General features: G+C 32.8%; 3 protein-coding genes across 3 annotated transcripts; 1 reads left to right on the top strand and 2 right to left on the bottom strand.

Annotated features, from left to right (window-relative positions):
• The first annotated feature begins 58 nt into the window (after nt 1-58).
• LOC133290518 (ubiquitin carboxyl-terminal hydrolase 27) lies at nt 59-5,650 on the top strand. Its single transcript, XM_061488611.1, has 10 exons — nt 59-392; nt 503-620; nt 1,508-1,608; nt 1,695-1,925; nt 2,829-2,897; nt 3,012-3,140; nt 3,274-3,411; nt 3,728-3,790; nt 4,089-4,397; nt 4,894-5,650. Exons 1-10 carry the CDS (start codon nt 162-164, stop codon nt 5,164-5,166), a joined length of 1,662 nt encoding a protein of 553 aa, XP_061344595.1. The 5' UTR covers nt 59-161; the 3' UTR covers nt 5,167-5,650.
• A 2,278-nt stretch (nt 5,651-7,928) lies between these two features.
• On the bottom strand, nt 7,929-8,295 carry LOC133289753 (uncharacterized). The gene is made up of 2 exons (XM_061487754.1): nt 8,220-8,295; nt 7,929-8,098 (listed from the first exon to the last, which is right to left on the bottom strand). Exons 1-2 carry the CDS (start codon nt 8,293-8,295, stop codon nt 7,929-7,931), a joined length of 246 nt encoding a protein of 81 aa, XP_061343738.1.
• Nucleotides 8,296-14,750: 6,455 nt separating this feature from the next.
• On the bottom strand, nt 14,751-15,691 carry LOC133291371 (protein GOLVEN 2). Its single transcript, XM_061489630.1, has 2 exons — nt 15,571-15,691; nt 14,751-15,452 (listed from the first exon to the last, which is right to left on the bottom strand). The coding sequence occupies exons 1-2, from the start codon at nt 15,644-15,646 to the stop codon at nt 15,304-15,306; spliced, it is 225 nt and encodes a 74-aa protein (XP_061345614.1). The 5' UTR covers nt 15,647-15,691; the 3' UTR covers nt 14,751-15,303.
• Between the last annotated feature and the right edge of the window lie 5,013 nt (nt 15,692-20,704).

Genomic DNA, 20,704 nt, shown 5'->3' on the forward strand with positions numbered 1-20,704 from the left:
CATCAAAAGGCTTAACTGAAGTTCGCCGTCACATAGTAGCAGTACTGTAGTAGGAGGAGGAACTGAAACTTCAAGGGTTCCATAAAGAACAAAGCTTTTTTCAAAAAAAAAATTTCTTTTTCTTATTGAAATAAAGAGAAGCAAGGTTAGAAAAGAAAGCTATGTTGGGTCGAAGTCATAAGAATTGGAAACTAGCCTCTAGGATTCACGTAGCAGTTGGTGGCCTTGTGGGTATAGTTGGTATGATATTATTGTCACTTAAAGATGGCAAAATGGTGATACCAACTAGCTTGCCATGGTCCTTTGGTAGAGATAATAGGTTGGAGAAATCGCTCTTGGTTCCCGGGTTGCAAAACCTCGAGAACAATTGTTTCCTTAACGTTGTTTTGCAGGTAAGGTTTTTTTTGTTTTCTTTGTTTCTTCAATTGGCAAATGAATTTTGATATGTGTTTTGCAAATTGTATATTTCTTTGTTACTTGCTTTGAGTTGGAATTGTTGCAGGCTCTAGCAAGCTGTTTTTGCTTTCAGAGTTTTCTTCATAGCGTGATTAGAGAATGTGGGACTAACGACCTGGATGAAAGCATTCCTCTTGCTGTTTCTTTGGCTACTTTATTAGAAGGTAACTCCTTATTAAGTCTATTTCTGCGATTGAATTTTGCTTATATAACCTTAATACTATGGGTGCTATTCTCTGCTTGGAATGGGGCATAGTTCTATGTAGCCAGGGGTGTTAACCGTAGAGCGGAATATAATTATCGGCATGTGGTCTGGTTTAGCTTGTTAGTCTGTTAAAAAAAATCAAGACAACAAAAATTTATCCAAACAGAATATACAATCAACAATACTAGTAATTCCATAAATATTCATAAATTCAATGTATATCCAAAGAGTATAATATAGAACAAAATCATTCAAAAATTCTGTTTAACCAATAAAATGGGGTGAAATGGATTGAGGAGAAAGAGAAGGCTGTTACAAGTAGTATAAAAAATATAAAAATAAAAATAAAAATAATATACTAGGGCAGCCTGAGAGACTCTAACGCCGAGCTTTTAAATTGGAGTCGGAGGCCTCTTTATTAAACGAGCTTTTATAAAGTTTAAGCCTGGTGTCAACAAATAATTTTAGACATGTAAGCTCAAGCCTTCACGAGCCGAGCCATAGGCTCCTGGTTCGTTTAGCACCCCTATATTACCACCATGCACTTTCAGTAAAAGCTATTCTGTAATTACTAAAAAAAATTGCTACTCTTAATATGCAAGGTCTTCTTCCTTCCTTCCTCACTCCCAATTCCCATTTTTCCCTTGACATTTTCTGTTTGAATTCTATGATGGAATGCAGTTCCCTTCAGGATTTGTGCTTAAAAAGTTTATGATTCTTAAATGTTCTATCTATTTTCATTGAAATTGATTTTATGGAGAAAGACATATTTTCTGATTCAGTTTTGTATCAAGTACTGATGAATCACTGTTGTTATATGTTTGCAATAATGTTCTATATGTGCAGAGCTGAGTTCGGTTAGTACAGAAAAGGTCATATTGAGTCCACGAAAGATGATGCTTTCCATGTCCAATTATATTCCAAACTTTAATCTGACAAGCCAGCAGGTAGAATTGTGTTTCTTTAATGATTTAACAACCAAAATGATGGTTTAGTTCTATGTCTTACTCATGCTTAGTTTTTGTTCTTGTAGGATGCTGCGGAAGCGTTTCTTCATCTGTTATGCTCTTTGAGAGTAGAATTTGGAGGTTGTTATGCTCCAAAGATGAGTTCTTTAGCAGACATTTTTGCTTCTAATAATAGAATTCTAACTCCAATACAGAGTGACTGGCAGAGTGAGCAGGAAAGATGGCAGCAACTCTTCCTTGGACCTTTGGATGGGATTCTTAGTAGCAGCTTAACCTGTCAAAGTTGTTCATCCCAGGTACATGAGACTTTCCTCAATGCAATGTAATAAACGTTTCCCCATTAATTGCATGTACGCACCATGTTCCTTGTTTGTAATATTAGACTTTCATCAATGCAATGTAATGAACGTTTCACCATGACTTTACAATTTTACATCTGGCTTAGGTGCATTTTTTTTTAAATCATTCTATAACTGGCTAGTAGGAGGGCTATGGTTCAGAGAGATGTTTTTATTGACTTGCAGTTTTGATTTGACACCATTGCATTTGGGGGGGAGATGTTGTTGGATAATGTTAAAGCCACTTGGTAGAACCACTAGGAAGAAATAAAGTTAGTGATTTCAAAATGGCCAAAAGTTGAGAGAAATATATGAATTGGGGTTATTGGAAGGAATCACTGGGGTTTTATAAGCTAATAAAAAACTCTATTTTGGCTGTTTTATGTGTTAATTTTGATTTTCTAGAATTTTAGTGTTTGACATGTTGAGAGATTTAATGGTGGTAATGGTATAAAGGGTAATTATTGAGGCCACAATGTTAGCTCACTAGCTCATTGCTCACGTTCTTAAGATAATTTGACTGGACTTATTGTTGCCTGCAGGTTAATGAAATGACTAAAGTCAAGTAACTGAATTACTCCAAGCTTGTAATCCAAGTTACTAATAACCTGACTGTACTTTTTGGTTGGGCCAGGTCTGTGGTCTGTGTAAGGCAGGAGGCATCCGTGTTAATAGCTTTTCTTTGATCATGATAGGCTGGTTATTGCATAATTAGATGTTGATTACAATTTAGATTTACATTAATATTTATTTTGGTTTTTAAAGATAACATTCCTCTATATTTTTTATGTAATTCTGATAATGTTTCTCTGTACCAGATTGTTATTATTTTTTTAACTTTATATTTTTTTCATTTTGCAGATCTCAATTAATTTCGAACATTTTGATTGTTTGCCTCTTTCACCTGTGCTTAGTGATATTTCTACCATAGTAAGTTTTAAAAATTAATGTCACTTATATTGTAGCTTCAATGTTATTTCTTTGATAATTGAAGAGCTGCATGCCAACTGTAGCTCCCTGACTATTGAATGTGACATGTTACAGAGAGTTGGTTGTACACTGGTGGATTGCCTGAAGCAGTTCATTGCTGCTGAACATGTGGAGAACTATTCCTGCAGCCACTGTTGGCATAACGCTGCAATCAAGTATCTTTCCTTAATGGAAGGAAATGAGGTCATCCTTGTGTGATCTTTTACTTATTTATAGATAAAGGCAGCTGAGGAATGCATAGACGTTGCTTGCTGAATCTAGCAATTGACTGTTCTCTATGTTGTCAATTTGTGATTTTTATGCTGGTGATACTCAGGTAGAACTTGAAAAGCTTAGGAGATGTTCTGACCAAGAGTTCTGCGATTGCCGAACAATTTATAATCTTGAGAAGCTACCTTGGTCAAATAGGTTTTCACGTACTCTGAAGCAGCTAAGCATTTCTCGATGTCCAAAGGTATGCATGCTCAATCTTCTTCCTGCACTTAGACATGTTATGTGCTCCTGTAAGATTGGATCCAGATTTGGTATTCTTTGGTGGTAGTGACAAACAGGAAGTCTATTGTTAAATAAACTAGCTAAACCTTTTGTCTTTATAGCATGATTTTTTGGATCTCATAGATTCAACTAAAACAATAATATAACTGCTGGGAAAGGGCAGGCAGAACCAGAAAAAAGGACTCCCTTTTTTGTGTTTTATTTTTTTATCTTTTTGGGGTGAGGGGGGTAGTACACTTTCTGAGCTACTGAAACGTTTGATTGTCTGGTTGCAGATTTTATGCATCCAATTGAAAAGAGTTTATATGAATGGGTTTGGAGAACCAGTCAAACTGCAGGTACTTGAATCTGACAGATTGGGTCCTCAATTCCTTGATGCCTCAATTTTTGATACCCTCACGCCCCTCCCCCCGTTTAAAAAAGAAAAGAAAAGAAAAGAAAAGAAAAGAAGAAAAATAAAGAGGAAAGTTCCCCAGACCAAAGGCTAATTGATTCTGCTTTTAAATGGCTTGGATGTCAACTTGACTATTATTTTAGATCCCCAAAACTTTTACAAAAGAATGTAATAACAGAGTAGCATATGAACATTCATTGAATTTCACAGAAGATTTTTTTGTCATGATGATGGTAATGCAGGGCCATATTTCTTTTCCATTGATTTTGGATGTATTGCCATTCATGACAACTAGGCTGGGAGTAAAGATACGGGAGGTAGATGTACAAAGTCTTCCATTAAATCTGCAGTATAGCAGAAGAAACTGTTTGGCAGACCATTATAATAACAGATTGCAATCTGAGATAAAAGCATTGAAATTCAGTGGCATTTATGGAGCAGAGAGAGAACAGATCAATTCAGATGGTCTTATTGATGATGGATCCGTATTTCCCTGCTCTCGCTCTTCAGAAAGCATTCACTCAGAGACACATATGCAATCCACTGACAAGGTTGGTCCGATTTTTGTGATACTGATGCATTTAGTTTACATTGAACCAAAAAATCCTTTATCCTTGCATCTTGTGTCTATCTATAATATTCCCCTTGGAAGAAGCTTCATGTGTCTGTCTGTCAGTCTCCGATTTATTTGTCAAGTATAAACTAAAATTTTCTTTCCTCTTGGTAATTTATCTCATGCCATGATCCAAAACAAAGTTTCTCATCACAAGCCAGTTCTTTTTAGAATGTGCTAAAATCAATTTCATAGCTACTAACTAATTTGGAGGATAATGCAACTGTCTAAAAATGGGTCCATTCGACCCATATATCCCGTCTACTCTCCTGCGCTGCTGTGCCCAGTACTTGTTGTGATGCTTGTGGTCCCGAAATCGAATAAATAAAAATGTATTTTCTTCTGGAATCTTAAAAATGGAAGAATAGTTAATACAATATTTACTTAGTAGTGGAGGTGCTTTTTAACTTCTCACTATGTTGTGCTTTGTCCAGGTGGATGTTTCTTGTAATTTAGTTTCTCAAGAAACATGTTTGTATGAACTTGTTTCTGTTGTGGAACACTTTGGAAGAGCTGGAAGTGGGCATTACACAGTTTACAGATGTGTGAGAGTGGAGCCCTCAGGGGATTCCTCTGATGAGTACGTCAATCAATCTCCAATGCGCTGGTTTTGTGTTTCAGATTCTCAAGTGCATGCTGTTTCAGAGGAAGATGTTCTTTCTACTGAGGCCAGCTTGCTTTTCTATGTCAGAATTCCAAATAACTGAAAAAAGAAAAGAAAAGAAATTCCTTTCTGTTGTTTTGGGAAGTTCTGGGTCCAGGAAGTGCATTGGTTTATATGTTCTCAGTCACAGGAGTCTGTGTTGTGGCGTTCAACTTGACCAGGAGTGGTATAAGGACGCTGGGAAGTTGTTCCAAAACGCTAGACATGATTCAATTCCTTACAAAAGATGGAAAGTTACGTTTGAGCTTTTGCAGAGGGTAATTTATAAAGAGGGAATAAATTACCACTTTTGGTTATTCAGTTTGAAGTGAATGATTACTCAGAGTGGCTATTCACTTGTTCCCTTGTTCTAGTTAGACCCATCAAAGGCTATAAGTGTTAAAAAAAGAAACTGAATATCCTAACAGCTACAGTTGCATCGGAAAGCAAAAGCTTATGTTAATACGTGTTCAAACTGAGAGCATGTGTTGGGAATGTTGTTTTTAGTATTGGAATTATTGCTGAGTATTAGTTGTTCTTACTACTGTTAACAGGAAATTTAAATTATAAATTACCTCTATGACCAATAACTACATAACTGCGAGGCCATTCAACTTTCACTGAAAATTTTGGGGTTATGAATGCTCATGGCATTGAATTTGCTGAAGTAAATAATACCTAAGTATCTAACTGGTACTTCCTTTGTTGATTTTGTAGTTTCATAGTACTTCCTTTGTCTGTGATATAGCTGAAAAGTTGAACGTACCGTTTTATGTTCATCTTCAAATTCGAAATGAATTGCATTTGGTACTTGGATAAAATAGGGTTTGGCAGTTTTATTATGTCAAAAAAGTCGTTTTAGAGACAAGAGTTTAATTTATTATCAACGCCTGCAGTGATATTTCTTGCTCAATTAATATATGATCATTTAATTGTAGGGTCCATTTTTGTGCTCTTTCTGTTATTGTACTTTTTTTATTTATTAAAATTGCATATTTTGTATCAAATGTTACTACTAATAAAAGTTATAGACTGAATAATAAAAACTACAAACTCATTAAAGTCGGTTTTTCTCTTTTTTAGAAGCAGTGTTAGCATTTCAATTAATTTTGACTATTCTAGATGAATGCATATACTTATTATGGGATGGGATCTCAAATAGTGGCTAGTACTGGCTACATTGTCATTCCATACAATAAGTACAACGAATCAAAGGTTATTGCTGAAAGCCTGCCATCTCAACAAAAATTTCCAGAAATAAATTCCTCCTTTCTTAAAATTAGATAATCCCTCAAATTAGGGAAATTAAGCAATCATCTCCTACTATAAATACAGGGTGCAGAGTATGTACATACTCGCCACATTCTCTTCAAGTTCGAAGTGCAAACCTTAATTTGAAGATCGGAATACCTCACCACTTTTTTGTAATAGGAGCTCTGAACACCATAATTAAAAGAATTATAAGATTTTGTATTTTTTATGTGCATGAGTTAGAATCCCATTCAACTAATAATTTTACTAAGTGGTTATCATGATTTTTTATAAAGAACTCTATATATGCGATAATTAAGTATCCTTTTTTTTAGTTAAACAAAAAACCTTAAAAACAACTCTATTACTATTTTTCATCATAAAAGATTACACATATTAACTCTTTACAAACCAACGAGTGTGCCATATATTTAAAAGATATATTTTACATAAATTAAATATTTTTTCTTCACACTATACATATTAGCCTCTTGACAGACATTCATTTCTGTACCACTACGTAATTTAATTATACAATTAAAAGAGAAATTTTCATAATCTTTTGAATGATACATTTTTTCTAATTCAATGAAAAAGTATTTTTTTTGAAGATTTTTTTAATTACTCTAGAAAGAGGAGGAAACAGTACATATATGGAAAATAATTTGAATTTTACTCTAGAGGTAGCCATGTAGGACAAGTGGATTTGGATAGATTTTAAATGATACCATATTTATTTATTTATTAATATAATGTGAGATATTATGAAGGGCATCTCCTTTAGACTAGAATAGAGACAAGCTTCAATTTGTTTTGTTTTTCTTAATTTACACGCAATTATTTCAGAATTACGAGATATAGACAGAAGATAATAAAATTATGAGAAAAGATACTTGGGCAAATTTTGTGAGACATATATGTAAACAATTTGAATGATTTAAAACGTTACTTTATAACTAGGATGTAAATAAGTTTCTATGAGTGTGAATGTAAGTTTATATAAGTATCGTTATTTAAAAGGGTTTTATTAGTGTTATGTAACATAATGTAAGTGTTGTTTCCAACTCTCACATCAAAAGGGAGAGAGAAAGTGGAATGACGAAAGAGAAAGAAAAACATGTGGACCCCACCTCTTTAATGTGTGTGTAGGAAAGTGAAGTTATATTATGTTAAATGATAAACATTATAAAAGGGTAAGGATCATTTTACACCAGTGTAAGTTACACTCTTAATCTTGTCTGTTGATCTCATTTATATTTAAGGGCTCTAATTTTTTAGTAATGTGAGCCATTAGATATAAGTGGATCAATGGTCAAGATTGAGTGTAAGACTTCTAACTCTTACACCGGTGTAAGAATATCCTGCCCCAACATAAAACCCTATTTAAAAACTTCAATAAATATATCGCGTACGTAAACATGCACATTGCCATTTCAATGTATAATATCCTTAACCTATTCTTTCGTGTACATAAAACATAGGGTTATTTTATTACCGTGTATGAAAGACTGTCCATTGAATATTAAAAAAATATTCCTAGTATAAAATAAATTGTAGCACAAAATTACAAACAATTCAATTGTGAATCGGTGGCTTCCTTCTAACTGCAGTGTAATCCACTGAAAACATTTCACCGCCTGCATTATCTTCATCTTCTTTTGGTTTAAATATGGGATCATGCACTTCCTTATAATGAGCTGTACTAGTGCTACCTACAATTTTGCTTTTTTCTTTCAGTGTCCGTGCTGCATATGGAAAACATGTACAAAATAAATTAATAAAATTATTTAATTAGAAAAAAAAAAAGTGAATATCATGAGAGTCTTCTGAACCCAATTTATGACTATGATCTATATAATAAAATACCTCTAGCTTGGTTAGAAATGAAGCAGAGGAGGAAGATAACCACAAGTACAATGCGCTTGTTTTGTCCAACAACCATCTTAAATAATTAAACTTATGCTCTATAACATGATCTTCATCTGAATATATGTACATGTTCATTTTGGACCCTTATATATATAGAGCCAGTTGCGACGAAGATTATTGGGTAATCATAGACCATATCATAATGTTATTCAAAAAAAAAAAAAAAAAAGACCATATCATAATGGTAGTTTGTATATTAGGGCAACAGTCTACGAGGGTCGGCATCATTGTCTGCTGTTGTCTGGCTTGAAAAGATGGGTATGTGCTTTTGGGGAAAGGCTTAAACAAGAAAACTAGAAATCCACAACATCCATGAATGTAAAATTTCTATATACGTGTATTTGGGTCATATCAATTACCCTTTTATTGTCCACTGCTTCCATTACATTATATTAATATTGTTCCCCAACTGCTCCATATGCATATTAGTTACTAGTTAGTCATAAAACTTATGACATTTCAACCTGAAAATCTAGAACAAGGAACTCATATTTTCAACAACATCATTCTGTTACAGACTATAAACTCCCATAGGACTCTCTCTCTCTCGTCTTTTGATTCAATAAGCAATTTTATCTAAAAGAAATATTGTTCTTTTTTACCCAATGGTTACCGCGGGTCACAATGATTAAAAGTGACTGTTTGAATCCCAAAGATCGAAAGTTTGATTATAAATATTCTTAAGAAATCTTTAACGTTCACCACATTCGGTCAAATTAATTGTGGAAACAATGTATATACGCAGGCTTTTTCACCTTTTTGTCCCTTATTAATTAATTAATAACCATTTTGTCCCTGATTCGAAACTATCTATCAATCTGTCCCTCTTTAATCGACTACCTTGCATTTTTAATCGACTAAATGACCAAAACAGACAAAAAATGGTTATTGGGAGATTTAGTCGACTAAGTCTGTCTATTTAGTCGACTAAATCTCCATATTTGACAACAAAGGAAAATAAGTCAGTATGATTTTAATTGATTAAGTAGGGAGATTTAGTCGATTAAATCTTCCAACAACCATTTAGTCGATTAAAAATGCAAAGTAGTCGATTAAAGAGGGGCAGATTGGTAGATAGTTTCGAATCAGAGGTAAAATGGTTATTAATTAATTAATGATAGGCAAAATGGTCAAATAGCCTATATATGTATCTCCTAAAAGATTGTTCTTTTATATGCACAATTTAAGCCATTGAAAAATCAATACTTTGATTATTTACTTATAATCCTTTGACTAAGAATCATTTCAATCCAAAATCTTAAAATGTTAGGTGAAGACATTTTTAATAGTTTATATTATTCTCTAATACACTCTCTCACGCAAGAGTCCTTTGGACTTGAAACATGAATATTATACTGACCCAATTTTTAATTTACCATATATTTATTTTAATTCTACTAGAAAGTGGTGGGGTGAGGATCGAACTTCGTGACCATGTGGTCACTTATAAAGAATAATTTCAAATCCAAAATTTTAAGGTGTTGAGTGAATGTCTTTTTAATAATTTATATTATTCTTTAACATTTGTCAAGATATTACATAAATTTTCTTCAATGTATGCAGAATTTAAAGAGTAAACACCCTTTTTAGTCCCTGGCAATATCTACGAAGTCCTTTTCAGTCCCTAGCAATAAAAAAGGACCAAATTGGTCCCTGAAAGTACAAGAAAAGGGCCACTCTACATATTTGGGAGTTGACATAAGGACTAACATGGCCCTTTTTTGTAATTTTAGGGACCAATTTGATCTTTTTTATTGCCAGGACTAAAAACGACTTCGTAGATATTGACAGGGACTAAAAAGGGTGTTTACTCGAATTTAAATAATACTTTAGAGTTTAGAGCAATAGATGATCATATTGTCATTGTGACCCTTGATTAGGACTTTGGGAGTGAGAAAAAAAGGCTACATATTTTGATTAGTAATTTTCACTTTAGGGCCTGTTAATTAACAAATAAAGCTTAAAATATGTAGCACTGTATATTGCTTTGTCATACATAATGGTTGTTTTGTTTGGTCTGATTGTTTTCTTCCCCTCTAGTTAGATTGCATACGTAGGAGATTTGATTAATTATAATCATGGAGGATGGCAGGCATTAATGACAGGAGGGAGAATACCCGACACTGATGAGACTACGATCATTTTCAGATAATAAGACAATGGACAATGTTTTTCTTGTTTGGATGATTAAGACAAAAGACATTGTTCGTATGGATCACATGGGAAGAGTGCGTTAATCATCTACTAGTTCGTATAGGTAGGCCTACTTTGTCCCTTACATATTGGCATGGAACAAACCTGATTTGGAGGGCTATTGAAGGCTATGATAAAGTGAATGAAATATAAATATTATCATAAAGTTAGAATTTAAATAATTTACTCAAGTTATTCGTCTAGTCGCGTTTTAGTTAAACCCTTGAATTTGATCGGTTCAAAAGAGAGTGAATTCGATTATATCATAATTATAATTCATAGGGAGGGTAAAGAAGTTCAAACTCAAAATTAAATTAGTCGGGTCCATTAAGATTTCCAACACCAGTTGATATTTATCAAAAAATTAAACAAACTTTAAAGAGAGTTTCTACTCTTAGAATTTCAATTCCTAATAATTAGTATCATTCTTCAATTTCAAACTAAGTGATTACCGTTAATCTACTCAGGAGAAGTGAAAATAAATGAGCAAAAATTGATAACACTCACATTAAAGTTGTTTTTTTAAGAAAAAATAAATATGGTATTGATAACATGAACATTGTTTATTTTATCCACATTTGTACGTGAAATTATTAGGTGGCTCTCTTAATCATTATGATAATAATGAAAATAAATAGTAAGTAGTTAATTTTGCTGAAAAATGCTTAATAAATTAACAAAGTGGTAAAAATATAACGCAGTTAATGTAAATTAAATTTGATTAATTCAAGTTAAATAAAGATAAAGTTAAAAGTGGCATATAATAAATTTGATTAATTCAACTATATGTCACTTTTGACCCAATTGTAATGTGGAATCATATCCCCACAATATAATGTCTTTATAGCATCTTTTATTTTTTATCTACAAAAATAAAAGAGGATATAAAATTTAATAACGGATCTATTCGAGTTTTATAACATTATTTTGAACTATATGCCCTCATCTTTACTCCTACATTTTATTCGTCTTACTTTCATACTACTAAACGTATATTATCTCTTCACAATTTCATAGTTTTGGTTTTGGATCGATGCGGGCAATGCATTGGAGGTTTTACATTGAGGGACTTCCCTTTGTATGTAAATTAGAATTGATATAACTATATGCTAAGAGTTAACTTCAAAGATCTATATATATTATTTAATTTACCCCTTCCAAAATTGAGTAGAAACTTTTTCTTTAAATTAAACAACTCCTTTTCCTTTAACTGGTTGAACGCAAGCACCGGCGGACCGACGTTGGGGCATACATAAAATTTTGAGTTTAGTTTTTTTTTTCTTCTTCTTTATTGTATGTTCTTATTTATCTTTTGGTTCAATATTTATATTAGTCACCTGTTAATTTTGCAATGCAAATGTTAAATACTTTTTTTGTGATAGATTAAATGTCAGTCATTCTTATGGCATAATACTGTTTTTCATATAGTAAATGAAAGAGATAGGATGACTTGATTTTCTAGGTTTGCACATTTCAATCGCTCAACTCAACAATCATTGAACATAGCTTCAATGTCATACTTGCTTCACTAGTAACATTTAATTTATGGGAAAAATATTTGTTCTTTTAAATAACACAACTTGTGTCATTTCACTCTCACAAAAAAGTGGGACCCACACTTTTTTTTGACCACTCTCTCCCCCATGATCTATCTCTTTCTCTCACTTAAAATGACAACTTTACATCCTTTAAAATGACACACACTTTTCTCTTAATTTATACATCATTTTTTATTAGTTTATGTTTCTATCTGCTTAGAATTGCTATTCACCTATATGTTTTTCCTGCATTGATAAGTCAACTCCTCCATGTGAAAGTTATATCAAAAATTTTTTTCGGGGCAGCCCCTCACTTAATGTGCGGACATGAATTAGTTTTTCTGGGTTCGCCACTGAACGCAAGGGTGATCTTTTTTAACGATGATGATGGAAGGGTTCATATGAATTGTTGAGATATGATATAGTCCCACATTGGTTGTATGAGCAACTAATGTGGAGTTTATAAGGTCTTGGGCACTCCCACCCTTTGAGCTAGCTTTTGGGGTGGTGTATCCCAAGGTTCTTTACATGGTATCAGAGCCTCGTGTCTCGGGTTCGATCCTCGCCGCCCCTCACTTTCTTTCGGGTGGAATTTCTTTGTTCGCACAGGTAGGTGGACCTGTGCATTGTCCACTCTTCAAGCCCAATGGTCTTTCGTGTGAGGGGACGTGTTGAGATATGATATAGTCCCACATTGGTTGTATGAGCAACTAATGTGGAGTTTATAAGGCCTTGGGCACTCCCACCCTTTGAGCTAGCTTTTGGGGTGATGTATCCCAAGGTTCTTTACATGAATTACTAGGGGTGTCAAAACGGGTTGACACGACACGAATTCGACACGACACGAATACATCAACACTAACACGACACAAATTTTTATTTGTGTCAAAATCTTCAACACTGACACAACATGAATTTTTTGCGGGTTGACACGACACGACACGACACGAATAACACGCAAAATAGGGGTCAAAACGGTAATTGACAAAAAAAATTAAAAAAATGGATCGAAATTAAAAAAATTTAAAAATTTAAAAAATTAATAATAAAAAATTAAAAATAAAATAATTTAAAAAAATACGGGTTGACACGAACACGAATACATCAACACAAATTTTTACGTGTTATTTTTTCCAACACGAACACGATACGAATTTTTTTGCGGGTCAACCCGAACATGAATTTTCGTGTCGTGTCGCGGGTCGACCCGCGTGTCAAAACTTATATTGACACCCCTATGAATTACTATAAATATGTGTTTATGGAATTATTGTTGCGCCTACTTTAAAGGAGATTCTGAATTATATCCATTCCAAAGTTTTGGAAAGCCTAATAATCATTATCCTTGCACTCTATAATCTATAGGCTTTCATGATCAGTATCAGAAAACGATATTTGAGTAAATTTCGCAGTCAAAAGAATGAAAGAAGCAAAATCAAATAATATAATTTATCAAAGGAATGTAATAATAATAATCAATTGTTATGGAGCACACAATCAAGGACTGTAATTATTCTAAAATCGTCGGATTGAGTTAGTTTAATTAATAAATGATTCAATACTGAAAGCAACTTGTTTGGAATCACGAAAGAGGCTTCATATATAAAACACATTTACCAAATGATGGTAACTTAATTGACGTCTGAGCAGATAAAGGTGAGAACCTGTGTTCGATTTTTTCCAGTATTATTTTTTAGAAGAGTTTAAAATCTTAATCTTGAGACCTGCCTCGATTAGAATATTTTCAAAATATATAAAAGATATTTATTTATATTTAAAAGAAATACTGAAAAGTTTACTGTTTCTCTTATTATTTTACTCATAATATGCAATTGTGGGCTACAAAAGCTTCTTTGCCAATTGCCACGTAGCTAATATGCATCTAGATGCATGTGGGTTTTGGCCCATTTATTTTTAATTTTTATATCGGTCCTAATTATATTGTTAAGACGAGTCTTTCCGGTGTCCCTCCAATATATTTTGATAGGAATCGAATTCAGGTTTTCTCCTCAGTTACTCGTACACCTTGGGTCATTTTTACTTTAACAAGTATACCATTATTATCAAATGGTTGTTCTTCTGATCCTCTTTTAATACCAGTCATCACTTTAATTAGTGTTTAATTAAAGTGATTATTAACTGAGCGTTTGATTAAGCAACTGTTGAAGATCTTTCATACTAGAGAACACTAGTACAATAAGAAATCATGGGTAGCCTATTAATAAAGGAAAAAATTATTGCTATCCAAAAAAAAGGAAAAAATTATTCCTGATTGTTACATATATATTATTGAACAATTTTTGTCATTTCCTCTTGTCTTCAAGTTTAATACTGGATAGCACAATTTGTTGTTTATCATGGCTGACAACTGAAGAACCATTCAGTTGTATCTGCATATATCACTATTTCATTTACGCTCATGCATTTCCACAGCTTCTAATGTACGAATTGGCTTCAAATATTCCCAGATGCTGAAAATACTACAAGAACATATATATATATATATATATATAATATATATATATATATATTAATGATCAAACTTTAAAGTCCCATCCTGATTTTGTTCTCCAACATGGCAAGCTCTTTCAGAGTGTTTACTTATGTACATAGTTGCACATACAGCAACTAAGATATTACAAACTCTGTTATCTTCACATTAAGTACAACAGTCTCTTAAAATGTACCCCACCAGAGGAAACGAATACATTATTCAAACAAAACATATAAGGTTTACATAGGGATAAGTCTGGTGAATATATTAATATTAAGCATATGTTTTTGGTGACTGAAATGTCTAATCAAAGAGCACATCTTGGGTACTACGGCAGCATCAAAAACTGGATGTGACATTGACTTTACATTATGTATTACCTGTAATACATAATATAAAGTATAATTTTTTTTTGTTCTCTCCAGGACAATTGCAGCTGACGTGGTGCACTCCTATTCTTCAGATATATCTACTCCCGTATTATATTAGATTTTTCGATAATTAAGAAGCAATTTTCAGTGTCTGATGCTGCTCAAAACTTTGAAAACTCCACCCAGTATGCTCCCCTCACATTCTCATAACCTCACAACTATTTACACGTGAGTTCTAATATATCGTTACGCAACAGCTAGACTGGTGCTTTCTCAGCACAAGTTGGTGATTTAAGTGTGGATTTTCCTAGCTTCAAAGTTCAAACAATATCTACACATTGAAGGTCATAGATAGAATTGCACAGTTTAATTAAGCACTGAGGATTGGTGCTTTTCTACCAAAAGTTTTTCTAAGAAAAAGGACTTCAATTATGAATTGGTGGCTTCTTCTTTGCAGGCGTATAATCCATTGTATCCAACTCATCACTGCTGTCTTGTGCCCCTTCATGGTTCAACTTAAACAGATTACGTTGACCCTTCTCAGCTCCAACCCCAGTCTCACGCAAACTTCTGGCTGCAAGAAAGCAAAAGAAACATCCCATAAATGAAAGACTTTGAATATTATGTATAAAATTTTAATTCTAATTTTTGCAAGACCTTGATCATGTATAATTAAATGAAACTAAGCTCACCTCTAGCTGTCATGGAGATGAAGCAAAGTAACAGAAAAGCAACCAGAACTAGGCGCTTGCTTGGTAACATAGCCATCTTAATTTAACTCTATATGAGTTTGTGGTATAACTGTGAAACCTTGCACTTGCACAAGATATGGCCTAGTTGCTCTCTTTTTATAGGCAAGGAGTTAAGTACTTGCCAAGAGGGTGCACTACCCCAGGAGGACAAGAAAAAATATTGTTGTGATTTAGGTCCAAATCAATGTCTCCTGCTCTGTCCTCTTAGAAAATGACAACACTTTGCTTGGAATAAGGATCCAAGAGCATAAATGGTTCCATTCCCTCAATGTAACTTAATTACTTGGCACTTTATGTCCCTGAACACTTCGCAATTCAACAAAAAATAACCCCCTCCCCCCCCAAAAAAAAGTCCAAAATAAAATAAGAGAAGGTGAAGAAACACCTTTTGGGGAGGGGGCCGAAGGGAGAGGGGGGGCTCCATCCTTTTTTTGTGGAGTGCCCTACGTACATGAGACTTATAAGGGTATGTATGAATACAAAAATAGGATTCAAGCAAGCACCTGACCCCTTTCCATTCTCACTAGATAGGATGAATTTCAATATTCCCTACATATATATACTGACAGACATGGAAGCTTACACATGCAATTTATGAAACATCTCTTTCTTTCATTTAGTACATATAATGACACATTATACATCTCTATTATTTTGTGCACTAGTGTACAACATTACCTACAAAGTATCTCACGAAATATTTTATTCATAGATTCGATAAAATATTAACCAATTATCTACATCTGAATTCAAAAATAAATCTTAAATTTCTAATATGATAAAATACTTTTATCAAGTTACTAAAAGTCCAGCTAGGAATCATAATCATAAAAAAATGCATAAAAACATTAAATACGGAAAATAAATGAGAATCAATGATTAGAATTACTAGCTGGACGTCTAGTTACTTGAGAAATATTTTGAGAAATATTTTGAGAAATGTTTATATATATATAGGGGTTTGCATTTATCATTTAACATGACACAACAAAATTTCTTACACACATAACATTTTGTGGGGCCCACATTTTTTGAAACAAAAAAAAAAAAAACTACAGCACGCAAAACGAATCTCTATAACGTTACACAATCACTTTTCTTACAACATAACTCTTATAAAACTCATATATATATATATGTGTGTGTGTATTTATACCGGTATAAGAATAAAAAAATTTACAATCATTTTGTATCATATATCTCAACAGTGTAATTAATAAATAAAAATCATTACATGTAGGTGAGGTCACTAGTTAAAATTGAGAATATAACTAACATTTGTATAAATTGATTATATATATGAATAAGAAATTTTACGATCATTCTTGTATCCTATTGCTCAACAGTGTAGTTAATAAATAAAAAACATTACATGCAAGTGAAGTAAACAGTTAAAACTGAGAATATAACTAACATTTGTATAAATTGATTATATATATATATATATATATATATATATATATATATATATATGGGTTTCTCATTTCTGCTGTCACTGCTGATGAAAATATATTTACATAAGATACGGAGCTGGATCCTGAAATTAAAAAAAAAAAAAAAAAATTCCAAGATACGGAACCGGATCCTAGTGGAAGTAAGCGTTGCTGCAAATTTTCTGATCTGCAGCAACAGAAGAGCTATTAAAGCCTATATATATATATATATATATATATATATATATATATATATATATATATATATATATATATATATATATATACCGAACTGGTCGGTCTGACCGGTTGGACCAGAAATTAGCCCATTAATATTCAGTCTGGTTCAAACAACGAACCAAATATGGCATTAACCTGGTATCAACCCGATGAACCGGTGATGAACGACGATTCAATCGGTATTAATTGATACTGATTTTCTTCCTCAATTGTCATGGGTTGATACAACCTACTATTTACCGCTAGGCTACATTCGGTTGTTAGTTAAATTGCACCATTTAAAATATTTATTATATAATTTTGAGTATAAAATATAAATTTATATATATCTAATCGAGTCATGCAATTCAACCAGTGACCTATTGATTGAACTATTGATCATTGACCCAGCATCCCGACCTAGTCGATTAACAGTTCTAAGTTTAATAACATTGTTTTGCACTCAAGTATAAAATTTAAAAGCCATATAAGTGTACTTGTGGTGAGTGAACTTGGGTAATATTTTAAATGATGCAATATGTTCAAACTTCAATGCTAACATTGTATAAATAATATATATATATATATATATATATATATATATATATATATATATATATATATATATATATATGAATTAAATTTAAACATGAATTAAATTTAAACACTTGCCAGTAGAAATTAGGAAACTTGAATTTTCAACATATGTGTGTGTATATGTGTACATGCACGCAAATAGTGATACTAGTGAAAATCCTATGTAATGCAAAAGATATTAATCTCTTCTTTATATATTGAGTATATATATGAAGATATATTATCATCACTGTGTAGGCAACTATATAGAATTTGAAAAATTCTCATTCACTCAAGTATAAAACCTGATATTAGGCGTCTTGCCCATAGTACTTGACTACTTGGCAGGAAAACTCTCTTCCATGCACATGACTTTTTCCCCTACTACATGCACAGAGTGGTCGATATGCGTCTATGCGTACAAGCAATACCATAGGATATGTAGCATCCAGGGCGAGCGAGCACCTCTTATTTAATTATTCTATCTTCCTCCCTAATCATCCCCCTTAATCATGCCTACTTTTAATTTGGTTAACAAAGAAAGAAAACCATGCATTAATGAACGAAAATATATAACCGACATTGGTGGGACTTCGATCATTTTCGGATAAGGCGTTGAACAATGTTGTGTAGGGGGAATCACGTGATCCATCTAATTGTGGGGCTGCTTTGTCCCTTAATATCCCATATACAAAATACTGATTTGATTTCCCTATTAATTCTCAATATTACAGACAATACAAATGGAAAAAGAAACATTAGGAATGCGTGTTCGAATTTTTTCAGTACCGTCTTTAGGAAGGATTTAAAGCCGTGGACGAACCTTGCGGAGGAACCCTTAGGTTTTCGAAGTATTGGATTCTCACCAACGTTTGCGTCTTAATCTTGTACTTACTCCAAATCGGATTAGTTGCGAAGCAATGAACCGATTGGAATATTTCTAAAAAGAAATATTAGGAATGAAAAAATAAATTAGAAAGATAATGATATACCAAAGCAATTTCCAATAAACGTATCATACAATATCATTATTTTACCAATGTATACAATAATGAGACCAAATAATATCATTGATAATTCTTTTCCATGATCGAAATTTGGAAACTCTCGCATTAGATTATTGATGTACCATTGATGAATCCAAATCCTAATTATACATTGCACAGATAGTAAAGGACACACCATGCCCCCGCATAGAGACACAGTATGCTTTATGAGCCAGTTTCTTTGAACGGTGGATCAATTGGAGAATAGTGGACCCCTCTGATATTGCAATTTCAGCCCTTTCAGTGAGCCCACATGTGGGAGGGTCCGGTTCATTAAATTGCAATAGCCCACCCACACAGACCCACAAGAGTAAAACCACCTCAAACAAACAAACGAAAAAAAACAACCTACCAAAAAATAAATAAACTCAAAGGTTATGCTCGTTAGCAGAGAATAATCACACACACAAGTAAAAGAGAGAGGAGAAGAAAAAACAGAGATACAAATTTACCTTTACCTGATTCATTTAATATAAGTTATATTTAGCAATATTTAACTATATATTTTTAGATATGGAAATATGGGTTGAACTCATCGGGGCAACCAGTCAAAACGGGTCGAGTTGAGTTACACATCTCAACCCATCAACCCGTTCCGCCGGGTTACAAATCAAAATAGGTTAGCGGCAGGTCAAGACTGGTTGGCCCGCTGGGTCTTTTTTTTTTACTATTAGGTAATATTTTATTTGTCACTAAGTTTTTGTGATATCTAATTTTTTTTTATCTTAATACTCTCTTGGAAAAAAATAAAGAAGAAAAACTTTATTTATGACAAAAGTTATATATATATAGAGACAAAATTAAGTTTTTAAAAAATATTCGACTGAATATTAACATATATTTAGGCTTAAGATTGGAAAAAAATTAAGGAGAGTGTGAAATAAAAATAAGTAATATTATGAAATTTATAAAATATAATTCATTTTTAATTTTTTAGATAGTTGACCCACCAATCCACCATAAAATGGGACGGATTGAATCTTACAATTCACATTCATAAGGCGGGTCGGGGCAGGCCAACTCGTTTTTTACGGGTTGGCGGGGTGGGGCAGATAAGGACGGACTGACCTATTTTGTTATCTCTGCTCGTTACAAAGTACTATATTTAGAATAAAAGTTTAAAAACCCTAAGCAATAAATAATTATTGATTAAAAAATAATTCCGCTGAATATGACCCGTACCGAACAATTCCATTGACCTTCATTTCCTCCACATGCAAAAAAGAAAGGCCCAGCAAATTGGAATCAACTTTCGTGCGTGAATCTGACAAACCCTCCACTCTACATGTGGAGAGTTGAAAAAGAGAATTTCCATTATTCACCTAAAAGTTTCAGACCCTAAAATGTCAAAAGAAATAAAACACTATGTCAGACGAGCAAAAACAAAATCTGAAAAACTCATTGCCAGCAATCTACTATTATTTCTTTATTATTAGTGTTTGCACTTATTATTTAACATGACACAAAAAAGTTTCCTACACACATAATATTTCGTGAGGCACACGTTTTTTGAAAAAAAAAAAAAAAACTACAATATGCAAAACAAATTTCTATAACATTACACAATCACTTTTCTTATAACATAACTCTTATAAAACCTTTATTATTAATATCTCTCCTTTGCTAGTGCTCAGTGTCACACAAAGCTAAGGATATCGTTGCATGAATGCAATGACAGACCTAAGAAAACAAAACACTGTTTGAAGTAAATTTGTAAATTTTGTCCCTTTATTGCTTGAAGTTGAAAGAGAGGAGTTAAAAATATAATTTGTGTGATTATTACTATACTATAATGACAAT

The sequence above is a fragment of the Gastrolobium bilobum genome, unplaced genomic scaffold (assembly GCF_033153095.1).
Source record: "Gastrolobium bilobum isolate Gb01-03AN ecotype WA unplaced genomic scaffold, APGP_CSIRO_Gbil_v1 utg4377, whole genome shotgun sequence".
NCBI lineage: Eukaryota > Viridiplantae > Streptophyta > Magnoliopsida > Fabales > Fabaceae > Gastrolobium > Gastrolobium bilobum.